General features: G+C 37.2%; 1 protein-coding gene across 3 annotated transcripts in view; it reads right to left on the bottom strand.

The window, feature by feature from the left end:
- Positions 1-24,259, bottom strand: part of ARL5A (ARF like GTPase 5A) — a 32,331-nt gene extending 8,072 nt beyond the window's left edge. The window contains exons 1-6 of one of the 3 annotated variants that reach the window (XM_078147034.1): positions 23,849-24,250; positions 15,567-15,627; positions 14,905-15,052; positions 12,596-12,679; positions 4,304-4,455; positions 3,444-3,555 (exon numbers count right to left, since the gene is read on the bottom strand). In XM_078147034.1, the coding sequence (XP_078003160.1) occupies positions 3,474-3,555; positions 4,304-4,455; positions 12,596-12,679; positions 14,905-15,052; positions 15,567-15,627; positions 23,849-23,894 (573 nt within the window). In that variant the 5' untranslated portion in view covers positions 23,895-24,250 and the 3' untranslated portion in view covers positions 3,444-3,473. Of the gene's footprint in view, positions 1-3,443; positions 3,556-4,303; positions 4,456-12,595; positions 12,680-14,904; positions 15,053-15,566; positions 15,628-23,848 lie in introns of all 3 variants that reach the window. The other 2 variants (XM_078147035.1, XM_020970318.2) reach the window with 2 other exon arrangements.
- Between the last annotated feature and the right edge of the window lie 286 nt (positions 24,260-24,545).

The following is a 24,545-nucleotide window of genomic DNA, read 5'->3' as shown; positions in this document are numbered from 1 at the left end:
ATGCTTTCTAATCAGATCTCTTACCTAACTCCTGATCTTTTCTTGACCAGATTCTGATTTGAGTTTCTAAGTGTTCATTGAGTTTCTGATCTCTGCCTTGTCTCCTCAGACTCAATGTATTTTGCCTTGCTTTAATTGACTTCCCTGGAACTATGAACAGCCTGACTGATTTATGGTACCTGGCAAGTTTCCTCCTATTTACCCACACTATTGGTTCTGTGACATTCCCTATCCCACTGCTGCACAAAATTTGGGAGTAGCATGCTAAATTCCTACCTGAAAACACAACAGCTTCAGCTATACTTCACATCAATCTCAAAACCTCCAGCCAACTTTCAAGGGCCCTCATGAACTGGACCTTATTTATGTACCCTCTCCTACTGCTTCCCAACATGAACATTCTGACTTTCTTCTTCAAGTTCTACCTGCTTTAGGATGCCTTTCCCGATCACTTGTATAATGAAATGAAAACCAAACTAGAGTCAGGAGACATGGGTTCTCATCTTGGCTCTGCCATTTGCCAACTTCATAACCTTGGGAAGGCACTCCATCCTTCCTGGACCTGTTTTCTTATGTTCAAAATGTGGAAGTTGGTTTCTTTTATCTCTATCTCTGTATTCTAATACTTTTTAAAATTAAAACTTTTTTTAAATCCACAAAAATCTGCCCTCTCTCCTTCCAACGTTCTGCCCCAAATGAGAATGAAAAACAAGCCCCTATTATAAACGTGCACAGTCAATTTTCACATTATCATGTCTAAAAGAAAAAAAAATACACACACATATATATCTTATTCTGCACTGATTCTTTCACTTCTCCATCAGGAGGTGAGTAGTATTCTTCATCATTTGTCCTTTGAAGTCATGGTTGATCATTACACTAATCAGAGCTCTTAATTCCTTCTTTCTTTTTGTTTAAACTGTATTTTTGAGTATTATTTAAATTTATTTTTTTCAGCCTGCAAAAATGTGCCTTCTCTCCCTCCTACTCCCAACAAAAAAAAATTCAAAATCCCCTTTACAAAATGAAGTCAAATTTCCATACTAATCATGTCCAAATAGAAATATGTGTACATACATGAATGCTTATGTATATGTGTGTGTGTGTGTGTGTGTGTGTGTGTGTGTGTGTGTGTGTGTTTCATTACTCACCTCAAGTCTTTCACCTCTCTATCAAGAAATGGGTAGCATTAGGCCTCTACAGTAGTGGTTGGTCATTACAACTATCAGTTCCTAAGTTTTCCAAAGATGTTTGTTTTCATAATATCACTGTCATTGCATAAATCATTCTGTTTCTTTTCACTTCACTCTACATCAGTTCACATGAGTTTTCTTAGGTTTCTCTGAAACCATCCACTTCATTATTTCTTACCATACAACAGTATTTCATCACATTTATATACCATAACTTATTCAATCATTCCCCAACCGATGGGAACCTGATCAATTTACCATTCTTTGCCACCTCAACGTTAGTGATGCGCTTCCTTTCCCACACATACACATATACACACATGAATGTGTACACACACATATGTGTATATATTTGTGTGTATGCATATGTGTGTGTGTGTGTGTGTACACACACACACACACACACACACACATAGTTTGTTTAGCTTAGGATTAAACCCTTCCTTAATCTACCATCCTTCTAAATTACCCTTCCCTCATACTTTCCTGTTGAGTGAAATTCTGTACCCAATTCTGTGTATATGTTCTTCTCCCCCTTAATCAGTTCATATGAGAATGATAGTCAAGTGTCAGCCACTCTCTCCACCCCTTCCTCCTTGTTTATATGGACTTCTACCTGCTTGTATACCTCGATTATGTGAGATAATTTTCTGTAACCTTCCACCCCTCAGTGTACTCCTCTTCTCCCTTTTAATTCTTCTTTTAAAAGTCATCAAAACATAACAGAAGCACTCCCAGGCCTTCTGTCTAATTAAGATCCCCTCCATGATTCCTCATGATAATAGGATTTATAAGAGATACAAGTTTCATCCTTCCATATTAGAATTAAGCACTTTATTCTTTAGCCCTTTATTATTGTTTATTCAGGTTTACATTTCTTGTTTAACTCCTGTGCTTGAACTTCAAAGTTTCTGCTCAGATTCGGTCTTTTCACCAGGAAGACTTGGAAGTCCTCTACTTCTTTAAAAGTCTGTTTTCCCCTATGTAGAATTATATGTAAGTTTGCTAAGGGAATTATTCTTGGCTATAAGCCTATATCTTATGCGTTTTGGAATATATATGCTAAGTTCTCCACTCCTTTTTAAGAGTTAACTGTAGTTCCTCAGTACTTGAACTCTTTCTTTCTGGCTGCTTGTGATATTTTTTCTTTGACCTGGAAGCCTTGGATTTTGGCTATAATGTTTCTGGGAATTTCCATTTTGGGTTTTGTTGAAGAGGTCAGTCAGTTAGTCAATAAATATTTATTAAGCATGTACTATGTATAAGGCCCTGCGCTGAGCACTGAAAAGTAAGGAGGTTAACCGGTGGATTTTATCTATTCCCATTCTGTCCTCTGTGTCTTAAGAGATTTGGGCAGCTTTCTTTTCAGATTTCTTAAAATATGATGACGAGGCTCTTTTCTCTTTGGTCATGACATTCAGATAATCTAATAAATTTATTTCTCCTCAATCTGTTTTCTAAGTCAATTGCTTTTGCTATGAGATATTTTATATTTTCTACTTTTTTCATTCTTTTGACTTTGTTTTATTATTTCTTGTAAACTTTGGCTTTTCTTTGGTTCATTCAAATTTTTAGAGAGTTTGATGTCTGGACAAGATTTTGTTCCCCGGGTGCTAAGTTGTTAATTACTTTTTCAATGATTTCTTCCACAGAACTCATTTCTTTCCCTATTTTCCTCTAGTTTTTACATTTTATTTATAAAAACATTTTAATTCTTTTTTGTTGTTGTTGTTGGGCAGTTGGAGTTAAGTGACTTGCCCCGTCACACAGCTAGTTAAGTGTCAAATGTCTGAGGCTGGATTTCAACTCAGGTCCTCCCGACTCCAAGGCTGAAGCTCTATCCACTGTGCCACCTAGCAGCCCCAAAAACATTTTAATTCTTTAAAAAAACCAACAACTCTTGCTTTGTCTCTTCCAGGAATTCTAGTTTAGTTTGTGCCCAAGCTGTGTTTTTTTCTTTGAGGCTTTGCTTGTAGATGCTTCAGTGTCATTCTCTTCTTCTGAGTTTGTCTTTGGTCTTCCTGCCACCATAACAGCTTTTTTGTTGTTGTTTGCTTGTTCTTCCCACCTGCTTCCTGACTTCAGACTTGACATTAGGTCTGGGCTCTGCTGCATTCTTCTGGGCCTGTTGTGGCTTTCTTGGGGTATTCAGTATTGCGTTATTCCAGGATCTCAAGAACAGGCTGGGGATGTCCTAAATTTTGGTGCTCCCAAAATGGTCTATCAATGGCAAAGTTAGATCACACTGACCTCTGCACATTCCAGATCTGGATTTGGATTTCAGCAATACACTGAGTGCTGCCGGATTAAGATCCATGGGGGGGGGGTGACAAAGCCATCGACTGGCACCTGTTCCCACAACCTGCAAAAGATCAGATCCTGGTAATGGGTCTGAGACCTTGTCTTGGCCTTAAGTATTGTCCCTGGGCACTAGGATGCTCCATATGACATGCTTCTGGTCAAACTCTGTCCCAAATGTCCATAGACCTCTCTGTCTCTCTATGTTGACCTAGGCTGGAAAATAACTGTGACTTTTCCTTGGATGTCCTAATTAGATCTCAGACTAATGAATTTTCTAGTTCTGTTTGGAGTAGTTTTGAGGAGGACCACTCTGTACTCCTTCCTGTTACTCCTTCTGTCTTCCAATTTGAACACTGTATACTTCAGCCCTTACTGATCTCGAACTTCTCTCAACTCTTATTGTACTTATAGCCGACACCATAATGTTTAGTATTGAATTATACTATACTTGTATTTTACATATTTAAGCTGGTGCAAGAGAAAGAAAATAGGAATTGAAGTCAGGAGACTTTAGCTTGAATTTTGGATCTGCTAGTTATTACACAGGTGATAATAATTCATCTATTTGAGCCTCAGTTTCCTCATCTGTAAAATGAATGCATTAGATAAGATGACCTCCCAGGTCCCTTTCAAGCTCTATGATCCCATGATCATAGAAAAAGCAGGAACCCTATTTTATACTTTTTTGTTATCCCCCACAATGTTTAGCATATTATAGGTCTGAAATAAATGTGCTGATTTAAAGATGAAGAACATATGAATATAAATAAGATGAAAATAATATAATATTCAAAAGAAAGCATTCTTACCCCTCACCAGTGAGAGCACAACATGCCTGGATATGCCACTGGTGATCTTTAATTGAAGTTAGCTTCAAAAACTGGGAAATTTCAGCCACAGTCATGCATTCTTTAACATCTTGTTTGTTAGCAAAAATCAGCAATCCAGCTTTCCTTAGATCCTATAAGAACAAATTAAAACTACTTGTTTCTGAGGTTCCCAAATCATTTAATTCAAACATTTAAAGATTTAACAGTCCCAAGTAAATTATGGTTAAAAAAAAAACCCGTGAACCCTTAAATGTTTACATTCTCAAAAATAATGAACGAGTTTAAATTTCTTTTATTTTAAAAAACTTTTTTGTAGGATAGGGGAGGAAACATAAGAAGTTTCTAATTGAAGTCTGTTTGCAGATATAAGAGAACCCTCATAGAGCTCCAGAAGCAGAAAGTAAAACACAAGACTAATAGAGAATTTAAAACAGAATAATGACTCTCCAAATAAGTTAAACAAAAGTCCGTTTGTCTTTTTTTTAATGTAAAATTTCTGACATGGTAGAATAAAAGTTCTATCACCAATAATTAGGTCCTAATTAGATCCTAAAATCTCCATGTTAATTCTGCACCATCTTCTAGCAGCACTGTTCCTCCAAAAAAGACAACTGAATAACATGTAAGCTTGTTACTATATTATCAGATAATGTATATATGTCAGAAAAATGAGGGTCCCTACATGTTTCATGGCATCCAATGCTACCTACAATCATGTTTTTCCATTTCATCTTATCATTTGTACATTAGGATCTATTGAAAAAGAGGTCAGGCTGATAATAATATAACCTAAATCTAGTCCTGGTTCACTCACTAGAACCAGCTTCGTAAACTTGGGCAAGTCACTTAAGTTTCAGCTTCTAGTCTTAATTGCCTAATAGGGTTGTTATATAGATACAATGATATGAGAAATATTTAACGCTTTAAAATGTTGTGATCTTATCAGTAAGGGCAACTCATTTAAGCCTCAGTAGATGGCTTTCAAGAGCTTCTGTGACTGAAAAATTCATCATCTGTTAGCCAACCACTCTGATTATGAGTCTCCTTGAGACTACATATTTCACTGCATAATCATCGCAGATTTTATGCCAAATTTTTGCAAAAAAAGGTGAGTTGCAACCATTATGTGTAGCTTTTTAAAAAAACTGTGCCAGTATTACTTAAAAATCATTTATTACTAAACTGTATCACTGGCAGAAGAACTGTACGGTTTAGCTAGCTCGGGAAGATGCAAGTCTTACCATACCACATGACTTACTCATGGCAGCTTCACCTGCCCACCTACTCCTTTTGCACTTATGGCTCTTCACTGGGTTAAGCGATAATATCGTTAGTACTGCAGCATTCTAAACAAACCATGCAAGTTGGCTTTTGGAAACATACTGATAATGCACATGCCTTGAGAATTCTAGGCTCATGGCTTGCAATGTGTGAGAGATAAATGTGTATCCATATGCCACTGGTGAATACACTGTTCTGTTTACCTTTTAAGTGGTGTGAGGAACAGAATTATACCGTGTGACAATTACCAATATGGTAATTAGGCTGTGCCCTGGATGCCAGAGTGGGGCCTACACTTGAAGCGTAGCTAGTAGGCACTGACAGACTAATGAGGGGTCAGAAGTCTTAATGCAGAGAAGCACATGAGAATGCTCTCTGAAAACAGGAAGAAGTTCTATATGAATGCAAGATCTCTGTTCTCCTGTTGATATTGATATTACCCAAGATCCTATTTTACTTCTTGACTACTTACTCTTAATTTGTCTGTTTACTCAAATATAAACAGACACAAACACAAAGACATGGCACTCAATAATTATCTTTTGTTGAATAAATGGTATGCCTGTCTCAAACCCTCCCTCCCAAATCTACATTTGTGATCATGTTAATGTTCCTGAAACAATGCTTTCATCATACCATTTTTCTGCTCAAAAAGCATCAATGTCTCTCCATGAGGTTGTATTATAAGCCTGGCATTGTAGGGTCCTCCATGATCTGGTCCCAAACTACTTCTTCACCTTACCTGCCAACATTCCCCTATAAGAACCCTGGGCTTTAATAAAAACGGCCTCCTTTCTCAAAGTTCACAGGACATCTTATATTCCTGCAGCATTATTGCTTTTTTCTATACCATACCCAAACTCTTCTCCACCAACTGCAAATCCTACTGACTACTTCAAGCCATGGCTCAAATCCCTTCTTCAAAATGAAGTCTTCTCGTACCATTCTAATTCAAAGATGTGTCCTTCCTCTGAACTCACAGCACTGTCCATATACTATTTATGTGGCAGTTAACCATGTGCTTTGCTTCCTTGTATCATTCTTATATCTAATCTGACTTGAATAAAGACTCATATGGCATTCTTAGCAAGTTTATGGGAGACATAAAGCTCAGAAGAATTGTTAATATTCTAGATCATGTAATCAGGACCCAAAAGGATCAAGAAGCCAGAATAATGGGACAAATGAATCAAGGTAAAATTTCTTTATTTAGGCTTTAAAAATCAATAGTATGAATACAACATAAAGGATATATGGCCTGAGGAGAATTCATGTGAAAAAGGCCTGAGAGATGCAACTGGTTGTAAAACACTATCACAGGTGGAAATTTAAAAACATCAAAAAAACAAGAGTAGAACTTTTTGCTAATGTGTTGATTAGACTTGTGTTTCATCAGTGCAGATTGCTACTGATAAGGAACTTCCTTTATCCGTGCAGGCTGGCACCTTCCCTGCAACTCATGAGCTTAAGAGAACTGTCTGGGGAACTGAGAAGTTAAGGAACTTGCTTGGGGTCACATGGCCAACACATGTCAGAGGCAGAACAAGAACCATGGTTTTCCTAACTCTAAGGCCAGCTCTTTATCTACTATTTCTCCATGCTACTGCTCAGAAAATAACTAGATGTTACCTATTCATTATTAAGGACACAGTCGAGCAGATAACAAACATTCTTTTGATCTTGAATGCACCTATAGTTTTTCTGATCCAGAGTGGAAAAAGGCTGGGATCATCAAGGACTCATTAACTCATCAAATGGAATTACTTTCCATTGGATCCAATTAGTATAACCTGCCAAGTTTCAATAACTTTACTAGCACATTAATGTTTCCTATAACAATTAAGTGTGCCAGGGCTCACAAATTAAGAACACAAACTTTTATTTTCCCAGCAAGTACCTATGATGAGGATTTATAAACTTATGCCAGCTATATTTACATTATATGTACCTGTCACTTTTGATGATAAAATAATATATTGTTTTATGCAAGGGCTCAATACCACTGAAACTGTAAAAATGCAAGAATAAATGTATTTCTTTTTTAAAAAGTCTCCTGAAAATAACAATTTTTAAGCTGATTTCCTATATCTCCACAGGCCACAAGTTCTGCTTTACGGCACCTGATGAAAAACAAGTTTGTCTTAATAGTTGTTGCGATATCTTCTTGGTATAGTTGCTGGAACTGTGGTCTTATAGAAATGGCATAATCAACTAGGAAAACCAATGACAATGCAGGCAGAAAATCCCTCATTTCTCAAAACTTTTCAAAATCACAAAAAATTTCTGATACTTCTTTGAATCAACAGGTGAACATAATTGCATAATGATATAATTTTTTAAACTATAGTTAGCCATATTTAAGCAAGGCTCATCATATCACTCTAATGAACTTACAGATTATCACATAAGACACAAACAACTGTGATAAGTATGCTATTTTAGCATAAAATCATATTAATGAGAAGAAATAAAGCTCTCCTTTTGTTTGAATGTAGCTGTACTATAATGTCAAATAGTTATAACACAAAATATATTAGACAAAGTATGTTCATCATCTGTCATACAATTCAGTAAGTTACACAGTAAACAATAATGACATTTTACAAGACCATGTATGAAACATCAAACTTTCTACTCTGATATTGATTCATTCCATAAGATTCTACCATTAATTTCAAAAGATTTTCTTTTAGGACGTATACAGAGTTACATAATACAGAGAGTACTATAAGATCCAGTACAGGCTTGAAAGGTTTAAGAAATTAGAGGTCAATGTTAGCATAGTCAATGAAAGCTAGAATAAAATCATTGGTATGTTTTTTTTTTAACCATCAAGAAAACTTGCCAATGAAGAGTATAATGAAACTTGTTAGCAAGAGTATTAGGTAGTGACTGCAAAACTGATGATTTGTTTGTTAAAGTACTTAAACATAAGGATGAGGGCAAATAAAAATCCTGTTTTCTACTTAGCCTATTTGGTTTGACTCTTTTACTTAAATAGCAGTTTGGTAACTGATTAGTAACATCTCATTTTACCAAGTCAAATTTGAATGCTACAGAAACCTTTTCTTGATATAAATAGCTAAGTAATTAGGAGAGGAAGACCAATTACCCAGATTTATTATATAACATTATGAAAATACGCTATTTGTCTGCTTGCCTAATAACTGAATATCCTACTAGTCCTAAATTACATTAGTAATGAATTTAAATAACAAAGCAAAGGAAAGTGAAGTCTAGGAGAAATTATTCCTTAATACTTAAATAAATAACTTTGGTTTTCCAAATTCAGAGCATTCAAAAATAATTTCAGAAAGAGGGAAAACGATGTTTTTCATTTTGCCTCTTCCAAAATAAACACTTCTGCTTAAAGCAATAATTTTTTATTTCTGGAGGGTTAGTCAATTTTCTAAAGTAATTAACTTCAAATGGCAAAAGAAACAGTTAAAAATGAATATAAAATACCTTGTTTCTAATGGGTAAAAATAAGGTTATTATATGAAGTCAAGGTCATATTTCAAAGGAAGTTCTACTAATAAAATGAAAGCAACTATAATTTCTCAAGGGACAGAATACACATTTACTAGACAACAGATCATAGATTAAGTAAAATCAACACAGAGAAAAGCATTTCTCAGAGTTTCATCTTTAAAAGCAAACTTCTAGAAAACAATTCAATTTGATCATTAAGATAATTTATTATGAAGTTTTCAACTAAGTCGATTTGCAAAGAACTTTTTAAAAAAGTACTTCAGCACTTCTTTGCATTTCTTATAGAAAAAAGTTCTTAAAACTCTCTCAATTCTCATTGTTATACACATTCAATAATGATCTTATCTTAAATTCATCCAGTATTATCCATGCATACTATGTGAAAGACATTGTGCTGATCGCAGGGGATACAAAGACAAGAATGAAACCATTTGCCTCAAGGAGCTGATATTTGAGCAGCAAAAAACCAATGTGAACATGGATAAAAACAAAGAAATTTCAAGAAGATAATGATAACAACTGGGGGCAGGGAAAGAGGTGTCAGGAAAGGCCTCCTACAGAAAAGTCACACCTGAAATGTGTTTTGAAGAAAGTTCATGATTCTAAGAGGCATCAGAAAGAAGGAAGTGTATTCCATTCATAGGCTTAGAGACTGAGGAATTAACCAGCTTGAAGACAGTCTCAGGAAGAAATTTAACTTTAAAGAATATGTTTCAAGTTTAAATTTTCTTACAGGTCTATATTCCCGAACAATCTTTTGCAAAGAGATAAAAACATTATTATAATCAAACACTAATTAAAAATAGGGGACTACAATGAATTTTTCTTGATGTGAAACACTATCTCCTGTTTTTCTTCCTCTATTTTTCTAACACTTTTCCTGTTTCTTGGTTTCTCCCTCTCCCTCCCCCTATCTTTGTCCCTTTCTTAATTCACATTGGCCTTTAATGCTTTCTTCAACCCAGGCCCTTCTGGCCTCAGATGATTTTCCTCCCTCAGTTGTTACTTCACTTGTGAGGTATGTCTGTTTTTTTCTCATTTTATCTTTTTTTGTCCTTCTAGGGAAATGGCTCTATCTCTTTGCTGATATCCAAACTAAGAAAGCAATACAGAAACACATCACTTTTTGTTCCCACAGGATACTGACTGATGGCAGAATGCTGCTAAAAAGGCAAACTGTACCATGAAAATAGGATTATACAGAATATTTTATAATTTGCAATATGTCATGGTTACTGTATGTGTGCCTGTAGTTGTGGGACAATATATAAGAGGGATCTAATATTTTAGGCATCTTTTTTTAGTGTGTTACATTTTAATATGAGAGCTAAGTAAAGGGAAAATGTATGTACTAATATTTCATATACTAATATTTCAACAACAATCCTAAACTTTATAGATAAACTGTATTGGTTTTTGCCTTACCATCATCCAATTTCAATCTCAATTATATTTCCTTTCAAAGATTTTGCCTGCATTAAGTGCTACATCCCATGAATCTGCATCAAAGTAGTAAAAAAGTATTTCTGTACCTGATAACTGGAATAAAGCCTTTTGCAGAAGATCTGTATTTTGAAGTCTCATATTTCTTTACAAAAAAAGTTGCCATTTTAATTTCTTTTATACCACTAGTTCATACTCTAACATACTCTATTTATTTCTATATTATAAAATGTTTTCAGTATTCCTCCTCTCTAACATAAAATAATTCAAAGGTCATTGTAGCTTGCTTAATTAAGATCGTCTTTTGCAGTAAGAAATCTATGAAATTTCTTTATTACTAAATCTCATTTTTTATCTAAATGTGAAATTTAATTGGTTGGGTGTTTTATTTTTCCTTATGTCTGCTAAAAAGTTTTTTTTCCCTGAAACATTATTCATTGGATCATTATCAAATAAGGATTGCTTTGCATTACGTGAATGAAAAATTATTGAAGAATGATGTCTTCACTTTGGATAGGTATCTTCACATACATTATAGTTTTATACCACAGTTAATTTTTTAATCTTTCATGAAATATAACATGAAACAGCCCTTTGGATTTGGGTAAGAAATGTATCATTACCACAGTAATGCAGCAAGAAAGTAGCTCTCTACTTTCACCTGGTATTTTCTAAACTGAAAATAGAGCAAATATGTATACGTACCCCCTGAAGAATAGCAGAAGAATCAGGGCCATGTTCAGGGGAAAGAGAAGAGAATGCTGGCCACAAGCAATTGAAATTCTTCAATAACACCAGATAAGCCTGAGATCCCTTCCCCCAGTGACCTCACTCCAAACACTCCCTAACTAGGAACCACCACCAGGCTCTCAAGGTCAGAGCCTACTTCCCCAAAGGCCTCATCCGGAATCCCACCAACAAGGATCCCATTAGGATCTCTACCCTTCCCAACAGTATACCCTAAGGCAGGGGTGGGGAAACAGTGGCCTTGAGGCCACTGTGGATCCATAAATCCTTGGGTGTGGCCTTTTGAAGGAGTCTGAGTTTTATAAGACAAATTCTTTTATTAAGGGGGTTTGTTTTGTGAAGTTTGGATTCAATCAAAGGGCTGCACTTGAGGACCTAGAGGGCCACATGCGGCCTTGAGGCTGCAGGTTACCCACCCCTGCCCTAAGGATTTCTGGATCCTGCCAGTGGTCCTGCCAATGTACCCCACGGTCCATCCTACCAATAAACTTAGGTGAGTCGTCTTCTCTAATCAGAATGTGAACTTTTAGAGACTGACACAGCAGGGATTGCTGTGTCACTCTCTATTGGTATTCCCAGAGTTTAGCACAGTATTTGGCACACAGTAAATATTTAATAAAGGGGCAGCTAGGTGGCGCAGTGAATAGAGCTCTGGCCTTGGAGTCAGGGAGACCTGAGTTGAAATCCAGCCTCAGACACTTAATACTTATTAGCTGTGTGACCATGGGCAAGTCACTTAACCCTGACTGCTTCACCAAAAAAAAAAAATTTAATAAAAAGGCAGTTAGGTGGTAAAGTGGAAAGAGCGCCAGGCCTCGAATCAGGAAGACCCGAGTTCAAATCCAGCCTCAGACACTAGCTGTGTGACCCTAGGCAAGTCACTTAACCCTATTTGCCTCAGTTTTGTCATCTGTAAAATGAGCTGGAGAAGGAAATAATAAACCACTTGTGTTTTTGCCGAGAAAACCCCAAATGGGGTCACGAAGAGTCGGGCAGAACTAAAACAACAATCTACCTCCCAACTTCCTACTGTTCTCTGTGTTCTCTAAGCCAGACATTGTACCAAACACTTGGGCTCAATACAACATAACACCATCACTCTCCCACATTTTTTCTGTTGCTTGTCACAATTCCACTTCCAATTTGGGAAACAGCAAAGACTAAACAGTATGGCTGGTGAGTATGGTAAGAGGGAGTTTTCTTTCTGAACTGCACTCTAAGGAGATCTCAACATTAACACAAAAAAAGTAGAAGGAACAAATACTAAGCAACAAAGTACACACATATTTTAAAAGAAATATTACTTACTTCATGTGCTAACATTTTATAGAGTTCTTCTCTAGTTACAGAAATCCTCTCTCGGTCTGTACTGTCCACAACAACAATGACAAACTAAAATAATTTTAAAACAAAATCATTAGTAATCACATAGTTACTCCTTTAAAACTCATCAAATGTAATGTAGAGTGGTTAGAGTACTGAATTTGCAAGTGAGATGGAACTGAATGTGAATCCTGCTTCAGACACTCACAAATCTTATGGGCAAGTCATGATCTCTCTGCCTCAGTTTCAGTTTCCTCAGATGTGAGATAGAGATAAAGTAACTACTACACCAGTGAGGATCAAATGGATAACTCTATCTGAAGAATCCTGCAAACCTTAAAACATTACGTAACTATCAACTAGTACAGTAAAGCACTATAAAAGTGTCAGGCTGCTTATGTGGAAGGAATCCTCACCCTAAGAATTCTCTACACCAATGAAATCCCAGGTCTGGACTGAAAGAAAAACAAAGCACAGAGTGTGGCTGATGAACAAACCACATCTCTACTACGCACTGATGCAGTGATGGTCAAAGAATCATTCTGTGTCTATATAAAAACACACCTTACTTGGCACTTCTGCCAATATAACACTTCTTGAATGGAAACATAAGAGGTGGGACTAGAAGATGTGATAAAAGGCCTGGCAGGAATCATAACTTCTTAGTTTTGTGTGCTCTGGAAAACTAAAAGAAATTGGATCACAGCAGATTTAACTCATTTCATTCACGGTGGTACTAATCACAGATTGAGTTTAATCAAACTGCCTAAATTAACATTTACTATTTTTAGAACGCTTTTTTGTTTGGTTTGATTTGGTTCTGGCCCTAGAAAAAGATTTAAAGCTAAGCAAGCCTCTCCTATGTTAACAAAATAGGAAGAAAAGCTTCAGTACTCTACTTCCTCTCTTCTCTTGCTTAACAGATGACTAGTGATTTTATTTCTGAAAGAACCTTCCTTCCCACTACACTTTAACCAAAGCATCAACCTCATTGCTGTTCACTTGACATGTGAATGGCTACCTAAAATATTAGAAAGGTGTGTTCTACATGGACTCCCTTTCCTTTGCTCTAAAAATGCGATCTAAACTTGGGGCAGAGATAAGAGGTAGCATAAGAAAATAGAAAACAGCAAGCAGTTATTGTTTTTCTAGTGTTTGTAGGTTTATATTTCATCAACTCATAATCTTTGGCATTCAAAAGAAGGCCAATTTCTCAATTCATCTCTGAGGTTTACACCACTGCATTCTTATAGGCCAATGCTCTAGAAACAGCTTACAGGAGATAGGACCATCAGCATCATCACAACCGACATTTGTTTAGCAGTTTAAGGTTTGAAAAACGCTTTATATGTCATCTCATTTAAAGCTCACAACAACCCCATGAAGGTGAGAGATATTACTAGCTCCACTTTATAAATGAAAAACTGGAGGAAGTTAAATAATTTACCTCAAGTCAAAGTCAGGATTCAGATCCAAGTCTTCCTGACTTAAAATCCAGTACCAGTATAGTATTCACTATACCCCACTGCTTCATAATACTATCGTCTTATAGTTATATTAGTCCCTTTTGACTACAAAGTACTTGGCATGATTAACATATTCACCTCACAACAACCCTACATAAAGAAGATAGTCTGATGGTTATTAACTTAATTTTATAGATGTACAAGCTCAAGTGACTTGATCAGGCGGGGCTAGATGAGTGGCAGAGCCACAACCCAGGGCCACAGCTCTTTCTACATAACAAATAACAATATTCCACTAAATTGAGAATAGTCCAACTACAATATTATCTAAATAAAATAGTACATAGTTAGATGCTGATTTAAAGACATAGAGAGATAGATCTGCATAAGCATATATCTATGTACAGAGAGACAGAGATAGAAAAGAGAAATTTTATTATCTAGAACCCTAGAATAATCAGAAATTTATTGCATCATACTTTAACGGAAAAGAGGCAAATGACAAGATGACAAGCTGAAGGTAGATTTAGACAAAACTGAAACTTTTGGAGTATCTGCACATTGAAGCCAAACTCCTAAATTTTCAATTTCTACATTACCATATACATTAACAATTAATGTTCAAAATGGAACTCCAAATCAAAGATGCAATTAAAGTTCAGGATATTGTATTTGCTAAATCAGGAAATGAATTCATTCTACAAAAATTTTCAATGGAGATTAAAATTTAAAAAAAATTTTCCTGCTAAATTTCAGATAATTAACCATAATGTTCTATCTCCCCAAGCATCTGGTTAATAGAAGTTTTACTGTATAGTGAAGCATTACCTCAGTGTTAGTATAATAAGTATTCCATGATGAACGAAGAGATTCTTGGCCGCCAATATCCCACATTAGGAAACGTGTATTATTAACTACTATTTCTTCTACATTACTTCCTATAGTAGGAGATGTGTGTACAACTTCATTCATAGAACTGGGGGGAAAAAATCAATCCATCATATTATAATTAGAAAGTACTGCTGGCTCGTTCTCCCAGTTTTTCTACTAAGCCATAAAATCTGACAATATTATGAATTTTCCTTCGTATTTTATATTCCCAAATCTCACCACCACAAAGTAAGCTAAAAGAATAAGTGCAGGTGGTTCTAACCATGAAAAGAGCTGCTTCTAGAGAACTTTGGAAAACTCATGGTGGATAATTTACTAGGAATCCTGTGATCAGAGAACCATGTGATTTATTTTTCTACTTTTCACAGGTAAAAAAGATGACATACAGAAAAACTGAATGGCTTGTCTAATATATGAATTAATGACAGAGCTGAAATTAAAACTTATTTAGAACCAGAGTCCAGCCCACCTCCCTATAGGACAGCTTAAATTTCAGGTGTAATTTAGTTTTTGCTTTCCCTAATTATAAATCGCCTAGACACAGAACAATATCAGTCACAATTAAATTTTCTTTCAAAAAAAAATTAATGAATACTTACAATTGGTAAAGAATGGTGGTTTTCCCTGCATTATCCAGACCCACAATGATAACTTTGTGCTCTGAAATAAAGATAATACCGGTAAAATAGATGGATAAAGAGTCCAAAATAACAACAAAGAGCAGAATCCATATTTCTGTCTGTATACTGTTGGAATTCAGGTGTACTATATTACTAACAGGGCTGACTTGAAACAAATTACCAAGTTAGTACAAGTTCATTTTCAGGCCCCTACTGACAAAGTAGGTACATAATAAATTTTTACTGGAATTAAGTGTCTTTTGCTTATTCCAGTCATCAAATTCCAATTCTATCAGGGACATAAGACATTCACAGGGCTTGGGATGGAAGGGACCTTAAAAATTATCCATCTAATCCAGGGGTGGGGAACCTGCAGCCTCAAGGCCACATGAGGCCCTCTATGTCCTTACCTTTTGAGAGAATCTCAACTTCACAGAACAAAACCCTTTAATAAAAGAATCTGTTCTGTAAAACTTGCACTCCGTCAAAAGGCTGCTCCCAAGGACCTAGAAGGCTACATGTGACCTCAAGGCTGCAGGTTCCTTACCCCTGACCTAGACCAATTCATCACTTCAAAAATGAAGAAACTGAGACCCAGTGACTCTTCCAAGAACATAAACAGTAAATACAGGTCTAAAACTTGAACTCAGGCACTGTGACTCCAATTGTACTTCTTTCATTACAAAGCAGTAATACTCTCTTGTATGGCTAGACAACATTGGGGCAACTCTACTACAGAAGACAATGTATTACTGAAGTGGACTTAAACTTCAATATATGTCCAAAGCACAACGCACCCAGTAAGCTAATTTGGTTTTAACATTAATTTTTAATTTAACACTAACTGGCATTAATAGATACAGAATGCACTGTGTGGCTTTAACAGTAAATCTGAGGCAATTCCAAAATAGGAATTTTAAAAATGTGTTGAGTAATGGTGGTATCTCAATAAAAATGCTTAGCCTCCTAAGCTCATATGGAATGAAAATGAAGGTGAGTGGAATTTAAAAAGAAGGTGGAAATGGTATCATCTTGGAAGATTAAAGTAGGAGAGAAAAATATTAGTTGGGTGCTGAAGTTATCTAGAAGCAGATCTTGGAAGTATGTGCTTGTTGGGGGTAACAGGTTGGTGGGGAGGCAGAGGAGTGCAGTACTAGTCAATGACAACAGTGATGATTAGGAGATAGTGATATGAGTACTTGATAAAACTTTGTATTCCTTCAGATGCTAGATACCCAACTATGTGAGCTTTACTTCTAGACCGTATTAATGTTAGAGCAGCTACAGTGAACTAAATATACAATTTTACAGACTATCATCTGTATCTTTTTTAAAGACTACCATCAGTAATTCCTAACTACATCCATCTTTTTCTAAGCTCATCTTATTCCCAGTCTCTCCAATTCTTCATCAATTTGCTTTAAGGCAGGCCTGCACAACATATGGCCCACAGTCTACTTGTGACACATATGTTGTGCAGGCCAGCTTTAAGGAATATTTGGCTAAGCCATGATTCTTCTCCCCATGTAAAACAAATGAATGTGAAAACAACAAAAGAGAATTTAGGAAGCTGAAAGTGAGCGACAAATTCAAATCAAAACTAACACTTCCTCAATTTGGTCTCAACTTAATTTTTCCAGCCTCATTTCGCACTCCTCTACTTCACGAACTGTCTGCTCCAACAATGCTAATTATTCACCATCCTTACAAACACACTATGGATCTTCCAGCCTTGTGTACCTGTGCTCATACAATACTTCCATAGATCAAGACAGTCCATTCAACTTCTGGACTACCTTAAATATTATCAAGTTTTTCTTAATAATGTGGAAAATAATTGCCTTCCTATACCCTCTCCCCTCTACACCATGCACCTTAGATTTGGAGAGCATATTTCAAAAAACTTAAGAAAGAATGGCCTAGGGGCAGCTAGGTGGCAAATGGAAAGAGCACTAGCCCTGGAGTCAGGAGGACCTGAGTTCAAATCCAGTCTCAGACACATGACACTTAATAGCTGTGTGACCCTAGGCAAGTCACTTAACCTCAACTGCCTCACACAAAATAAACAAATAAAGAAAGAAAGAATGACCTAAAATTCTTCAGGCAATATCAAAGAGGGATAGGATGCTCTCGAGAAATTCTGACAACACTAACAAAAATGTTTCTTATGAAAAAAAGGAAAGAACTGACTAAATAGACTGAAGTAGGATGTACAGCTCGAGGGCAAAGAAATGCAGATGAAATCAGAAGTAGCAGCGACCTGTAAGAACATCAGGAATATTAAAGTCCAGAGGCTTAGGATAAATACTAAGGGAAAAAAAGAACTTAACAAAAACTACTTGAGAACAAGACAAAGAGCAAAGAGGCAGACAAACTAAATACAGTGCTGAAAGAATTTGAAGATAGGCTCACTAGACTGCTATCTATAGTTTCCCAATCAACTTAACTAAACTAACACTTTAGTCAAATGCTGTCAAGATGTCCTAAGTATACATCATGACATCCTAGTTTTTATTTTCTCTATACCTCAAAATTTCTCCATCAGATACGTTCATTACTAACTTCTAAGAATCCCTTTACCAAATTCCCAGTCTGTATCTGATAATGTTGGAACACAGAATCTGAATTTTCATGAAGAGACTTCAGATATAAGTATACCTACTAGCTCTTGCTTGGGGACAAAGGTGATCTAATGAACACTGTACAGAAAATTTCTACACTCCTTCAAAACTCAGCTCAAATGCTACATACAAGGCCTTTCCTGAACACTCTTCAGCTAACAGGGTGGTCCCCAGCTACCACTAAGAAATTACCTTGTAATTATTTTGTATAAATTTTGTATTTACTTATATATGCAGACGTTGTCTCTTGTGATAGAATGTAAGCTCCTTTAGGATAGGGAGTTACTTGTCTTATCTCCAGTAACTAGAACAATACCTGGCACGCAAAGGGAGTTTAACAGATGCTTGTTGATTGTGAATATAATTATCATGAGAGAGTTGAACTGAAAATGGTGGAACAAGAGAAGCTACAACTACATTCATTCACTAAGTCAGATAAAAATTACATAGGAAGATTAATACCAATGAAGAAAACCATACACCATAAAGTTGACATATGCCAAGATTTGGAATAATAACAATATTTGTGGCTTCAAATGCCTAGATGTCAATTATGGGTAACATAAGGGAGTAGAGATTTTAATGCAAGCAAATAAATTAGATATGACTATCTACAACTCTACAAGAGAAATACACTACAGAACCGGAAAAAACCCAAATGTTTTAATTTTCAAAAAAGGAAAGGTTTCTTCAAATGATATGTCAACTAACTTGACATCAATTTTTAGACAAAATTCTAGGATGCATTATAATAAACATAATAAATGGTTTTATGACCACTTAGAAAGGAAAGTAGTTCAGGTCTTTTAAAGTAGATAGTCTTTATGATGTTATTTGTATGTATTACAAGGGGAAGCGTGGGAGGACAAGAAATTTTAAAAATTAATTTAAAATTTAAAAACCTGCAATCACCCTATTCCAGTATGGATTCATCAAGAAGTCAAACTAGACTAATCTCAATTCATTTTGTGGGCAGGATTATTAGATTAGTATATTAGGGAAACACCAAAGACAAAGGATTTCAACAAAACATTTTGACAAAGTTCATCAAAATATCCTTGTGAACAAGATGGAAGAAACTGGGCTAGGTAACTGTAGATGAGTGCTTTCACAACTACCTGAATAGCTGGGCCCCAAGAGAGTTGACCAATGCCAACCTAGAAGGTAATCTCCAATGGAGTGCTATAGGGATCTGCTCTTGCTCATGTTCTGTTCAATGTTATCAATGCCCTGGATGAAAGTTTATCAAATTTGCAAGTGACACAAAGCTTGAAGGAATAGATGACAAAACAGTTGATTGAATCAGGATCCAAAAAGGCAGTGATACAGTAGAAATAAGATTGTCTCCAAAGTCAGAGAACCTCAAAATGAAATCTTGGGTAATTCAGCCTTCCTCACACAATTTGAAAATATTTTCAAATACACACATAAAATATATTTAAAATACAATGTACTGTTTACAACAAAGGTACTGTAGTGTTGCAGACAGAGAATAAACTTAGCTCTTGGAGATGCTATTCACATACATAAATAAAACACAACTGGCTTTTAGGTTTCTAGATTATAACATCACCAAAAACTACTTTTTACATTTACTTTCATACTTTCTTATGGAGGGTGGAGCTCAGCTAAGCTCAAAAGTATGCCAAACATAGGAAATTACTTAGAACCATTAACCCAGTCTATACTCCTAAACTCAGGTATAAACCATGATTCTTAATAGATTAATTCAACTCCTTTTTAAAGGATCTATGAGAAAGGTTGGTTTTACAAAGGAAACCTGGAAAGGATGCTACAACTTCTCTCAGAATTCACTTTAGCATCAACAGTCTCTTTCTTTCATCTAAACTTACCTTGCTCCAATAAAATTTTATTTTATAACTTATCAGCTTCCAGTGATCATCTTTCACATACTTAAAACATTACTGGTCATTCCTCAAGGGATCATTAACCCAAGCACAAGTAAAGTGCTGTAGTCTTATGCCAAAAAAGGTCTTGAGAAGTAAAGCTTACACCAGAAAACTCTAGTAACTACATCAAATTCCTAAAAAGCATATGGAGCAATAGTTTGGCATACTTCAGAAATATTTATGTAAATATATTTCTGTAAAGGCAAAATATTTATATAAACAGGTGTTTTTCTATGAATTTTTCATATTCCAATATGCATTACAGTTCTTTGTATACACGTGTTCTCTTTCTCTCTTGCTAGATTGTAAGCTCCTTAAAAGCCAGCGGCCCTGTTTTTATAATCTCAAATACACCATACCTTGAACATGTTATGTGAAGGGCTTTAATACATGTTTACCAAATCAAGCCACATCACAACAGCATTTCATCAAAGAGCATCCTCTCCAAGCAGAGTCAACAATTTGTACCAACACATTCCTCCAATGCTTTATTTTATCTAAATGTATTACCTCAGTCATCCCTAGGCTGTTCTTTAGTCAATTATCTTTTAACATATAACAAAGAAAAATTGCCGTACAGAAATCAGACAAAAATTCGACACAGCTTAGAAATCACTCATACAGTAAATTATGAAATTAAAAAGACCATTCTTTCAAAAGCTTGCTATGAAAAATAATTTGGAATACATCTTCTCCTTGATAAGGTGAGCAACAAAAGATATATAAACAAATAGTCAGATACTCATTCTATTAGTGAGCTAACTGATTAACAAAGGTTCAATGCACTTATTTAACATTAAAATATGGTGATCAATTCAAAGGTATGGATTTGACATTTCATCCTTAATGGTCAAGATAGTATACAAAAGTAACCTCTACCAACATTTAACTAATGTCTAAATCATACAGCAGGATAGAATATTCATTGACTTTTTATTATATACATCTCATTTTAATAGGTCTTTGTATCATATTTCTCAACATTCATACAGCTTTGCACTATAAATACCATATTAAAATGTCCCAAGCTGAGAAATACAGAAAGTTTAACAAAATCAACATGCTAGCATTCTTTAGCACAATCCTTTACACAGTACTTTGTACACAGTAGGTACTTAGAAATAGTTGTTGAATTAAATTCTTTAGTCTTTAAACCTTTACTTATTGTGGATAAAAGCACAACTCATTTTTCATCAAAGAAATCTAACTTTTACAAGACATTAAAATTAGAAAACTGCAGAGTACAAGGTTCATTGAAGAGTCAAGTTTTCCAAACATTCACAACAGGCTTAGCTAAAATGTGACAAAGACCCTGTAACTGGAAGGCAGTACCAGACATTAACTGGTTCAGCCCACAGGCCTTAAGGCAAGCATGAGAGCATCCCCTACAGATAAAGCAACTGAATCTTAAGGAGGTTAAAGTTTTAGAGCTCAAAGACACCTAAAGGATCATTAAGTACAGTCTGTTTATTTTACAGATGATGAAACTGAAGCCTAGAAAGGTAAAATAACTTGCCTAGTATATGTAATTAGTTAATAAGAATCAAGACAATTTTTCACTATTTTAGAGCAAATACAAATGTAGAAAAGTAATGTAATTTGATATACCTCACTTTCAACTAGAATTATTATGTGCTATGTAGAGTAGAGTTTATGTTCAAAACATAAACAAATGGACATAACCATTATAAGTTGCAATCCTACTCCCCAATAATCATATCATTCTTCACGGAGCTGAAATATTAGAAGAGTAGGTAGAGTGGTGATTCTTGTCACTAAACCACTTCATATTCAAATGTGACCCTAAGAATTTTGGTATATGACAATACCATGAGCAGCATACACAAAGAACAGACAATAAATTATTGATACCATAAATGATGAATCAGGAAACCAAGTTTAAAGAGCAGAAAAGGGGTTGTTAAGAAAATCCCATTTTGAGTATTTTTGTCTGCTTCTTTACATTATGGTATCAATCACTTCCCTGTTTTAAAGGTCAGTACTCATGTTTCACAATAATTCTTGAAGTCTTACAAATATAAATATTCGTCTGTTTCAAAAGAACACAGACTTGGGGCAGCTAGGTGGCACAGTGGATAGAGCACCAGCCCTGGATTCAGGAGGACCTGAGTTCAAATCCAGCCTCTGACACATAACACTTAACTAGCTGTGTGATCCTGGGCAAGTCACTTAACCCCATTGCCTAGCAAAAACAAAACAAAAAAAAAGAACACAGACTTATACAAAACTTATCTGAAGTGTCATTAATTACAGAAACTTACTTCGGAACTATTGGTAACAGACTTTTATAACCACAATCGGTTCCAAAACAGGATTGGGGAAAAAGGTAAATTACTTTGGGGACTAAATCAAGGGTTCCTAACAAGGAGTGGGAGTCTGGTTAAATTTCAAGGAATCTGTGAACTTAAATGAGGTTTTTTTTTAACATCACACCTTTATTTTCACTAACCTCCAACTCAAGGATAAGTTTTAACCTGGGTGTGTGAACTTTTTTGTTTTCCAAAATACTTCGATAACTGCATTTTCAACATGATTAGTTTCCTTTGTTATCTTAAGTAATTTATTTAATGCACTGGAGAACATTAATCTATGAAGGATCCACAGGCTTCACCAGATTGCCAAACAGGTCCATCACCCCACACCAAAAAGATTAAGAACCCCTGCCCTTTCCTAAATTTAGCATTTCTTTCTATTATGAATGTAGGCAGCCGATATCTATGACTCCATCACCAAGAAAATCACGGACATTTTCATATCACAATACAGCTGTTGCCGAGGTCTCAAATACCAATTACGCACATCACTAATTCGAAATTATATTTTCATGCCTTAAAAATGCCTTCAGGCATTTTCATAATACTTAAAATAAGATCATAACAGCATAAACCAAACAACCAAAAGCATCGAACAGCTTTAACCGTAAAACATTTGACATGGGTCCCTAACAAACAGCCAAACGCTGCTCCAAAGGACTGGCAGAAGAATCCCTGGAATCAAAGGCTTTCCAAGTTGGAAGGGAAGCAAAAGTTAAGGGTAGAAAGGGGCCCTTCCGCTATCGTCTAGTCCAATTAGCTCGTTTTCCAGTCAAGGAAACTTAAGGCCCCAGAGAAGAAGACAGCTATATAGATGTGGAGTTTATCTCAACCACGATCTGCCAAGCTGGGGATCCCTAAGTTTTGCAGACTACGAAAACCTCTCTCACTCCTCCTCGGAGGGGCTCGCGTTCCTACTGGGCTAAAAGGGAGCAAACTAATGAACCCCCCCCCCCGACTCCAATAAGAAAAGTTGGAAGGTGGCACGTGCCTCCAGCCGGGGCAGGTGGGTAGCAACCTAGCAATCAGGGGAGGGGGGCGTGAAAACGAGAGACCCCAGCACACCCTTGTCCTTCACCTCCTACCACATTCCTAGCCACGTATAAGCCCGGGAGCAGGGACCTCAGGAAGAATGGAGGAGAAAGGAGGGGAAGGTGTGCAAGGAAGCATCTCCCGACAGGTCTGTGGGAACGGAGGGCTCGGTTCGGGGGGCAGCGGACCCGCGGGAGGAGGGGACACCTGGCGCGCCTCCCCCCGCAGCTCCAAGGGAGCCACGTTCCCTAACCCCGACCCGGAGTACGCGCGGGCGCCGCGGCTGGAAATGTCCCTTTCGCCTCTCCTTAGGCGCCTCCTGTCTCCCCTCCATTCAGGCCTCCCTCCCTCCCTCCGTCTCTCACCCTGGTGATTGAACAGTCTCCATATCCTGGTGAAGAGGATTCCCATCCTCAAAGCAGCAGCTCCCGCCCCGGACACCCAGGCCGCCTCCCCTCCCCCGGCTCAGTACCCGACGGCCAAGGGGAAGGAGGAAGAAAAGGAGGAAGACAAGCCAGAGACCTCACGGCCTCGGCGGCTACTGCTCTTGCCACCGGCTCGCTCTACGAGAGCCGGAGGGAGGCCGAAGGCCAGGCTGCTGCGCTGCGCATGAGGCCCCGCCGCCGCTACCGCCGCGGCGCGCTCCGGGCTCGCGGACATCGCCGCCTCGTCGGGAAGGAGCCTTACCGGCCACCGTCACCCCCCGCTTCCCCCCCACCCCCGAGGCTGGTCTCCGGCGACGGCGGCGGCGGCAGGGGGCCACAGCACGTGGGCAGAGAGGGGCGGAGCGCAGCCCAGAGAATGGGTTGAAGGGGGCGGGGTGTGAAGGAGGACGGGAGGGCGCATGCGCGGTGGGCGGGGGAAAGGAGGGGAAAGGAAGGGAAAGGTAGAAGAGACGCACTTGGAGTAGTTCATTTGCATAACGCCTGCCGGGCGGGGAGGTCAGGTGGTTGGGGGAGGGGCCCACGCTGCCAGTGTCCCAGGGCTGGAACCTCGAGTCGGGTCTTATCTTCCCCGCCCTCGGAGTTTGGACAAGTGTGGGCTGCTCCTTCCACCTACGCA

This window comes from Phascolarctos cinereus, unplaced genomic scaffold (genome assembly GCF_003287225.1).
Source record: "Phascolarctos cinereus isolate Bilbo 61053 unplaced genomic scaffold, phaCin_HiC Scaffold_726;HRSCAF=1367, whole genome shotgun sequence".
NCBI classification, from domain to species: Eukaryota; Metazoa; Chordata; class Mammalia; order Diprotodontia; family Phascolarctidae; genus Phascolarctos; species Phascolarctos cinereus.
This window is presented reverse-complemented; position numbering and strand designations above follow the sequence as displayed.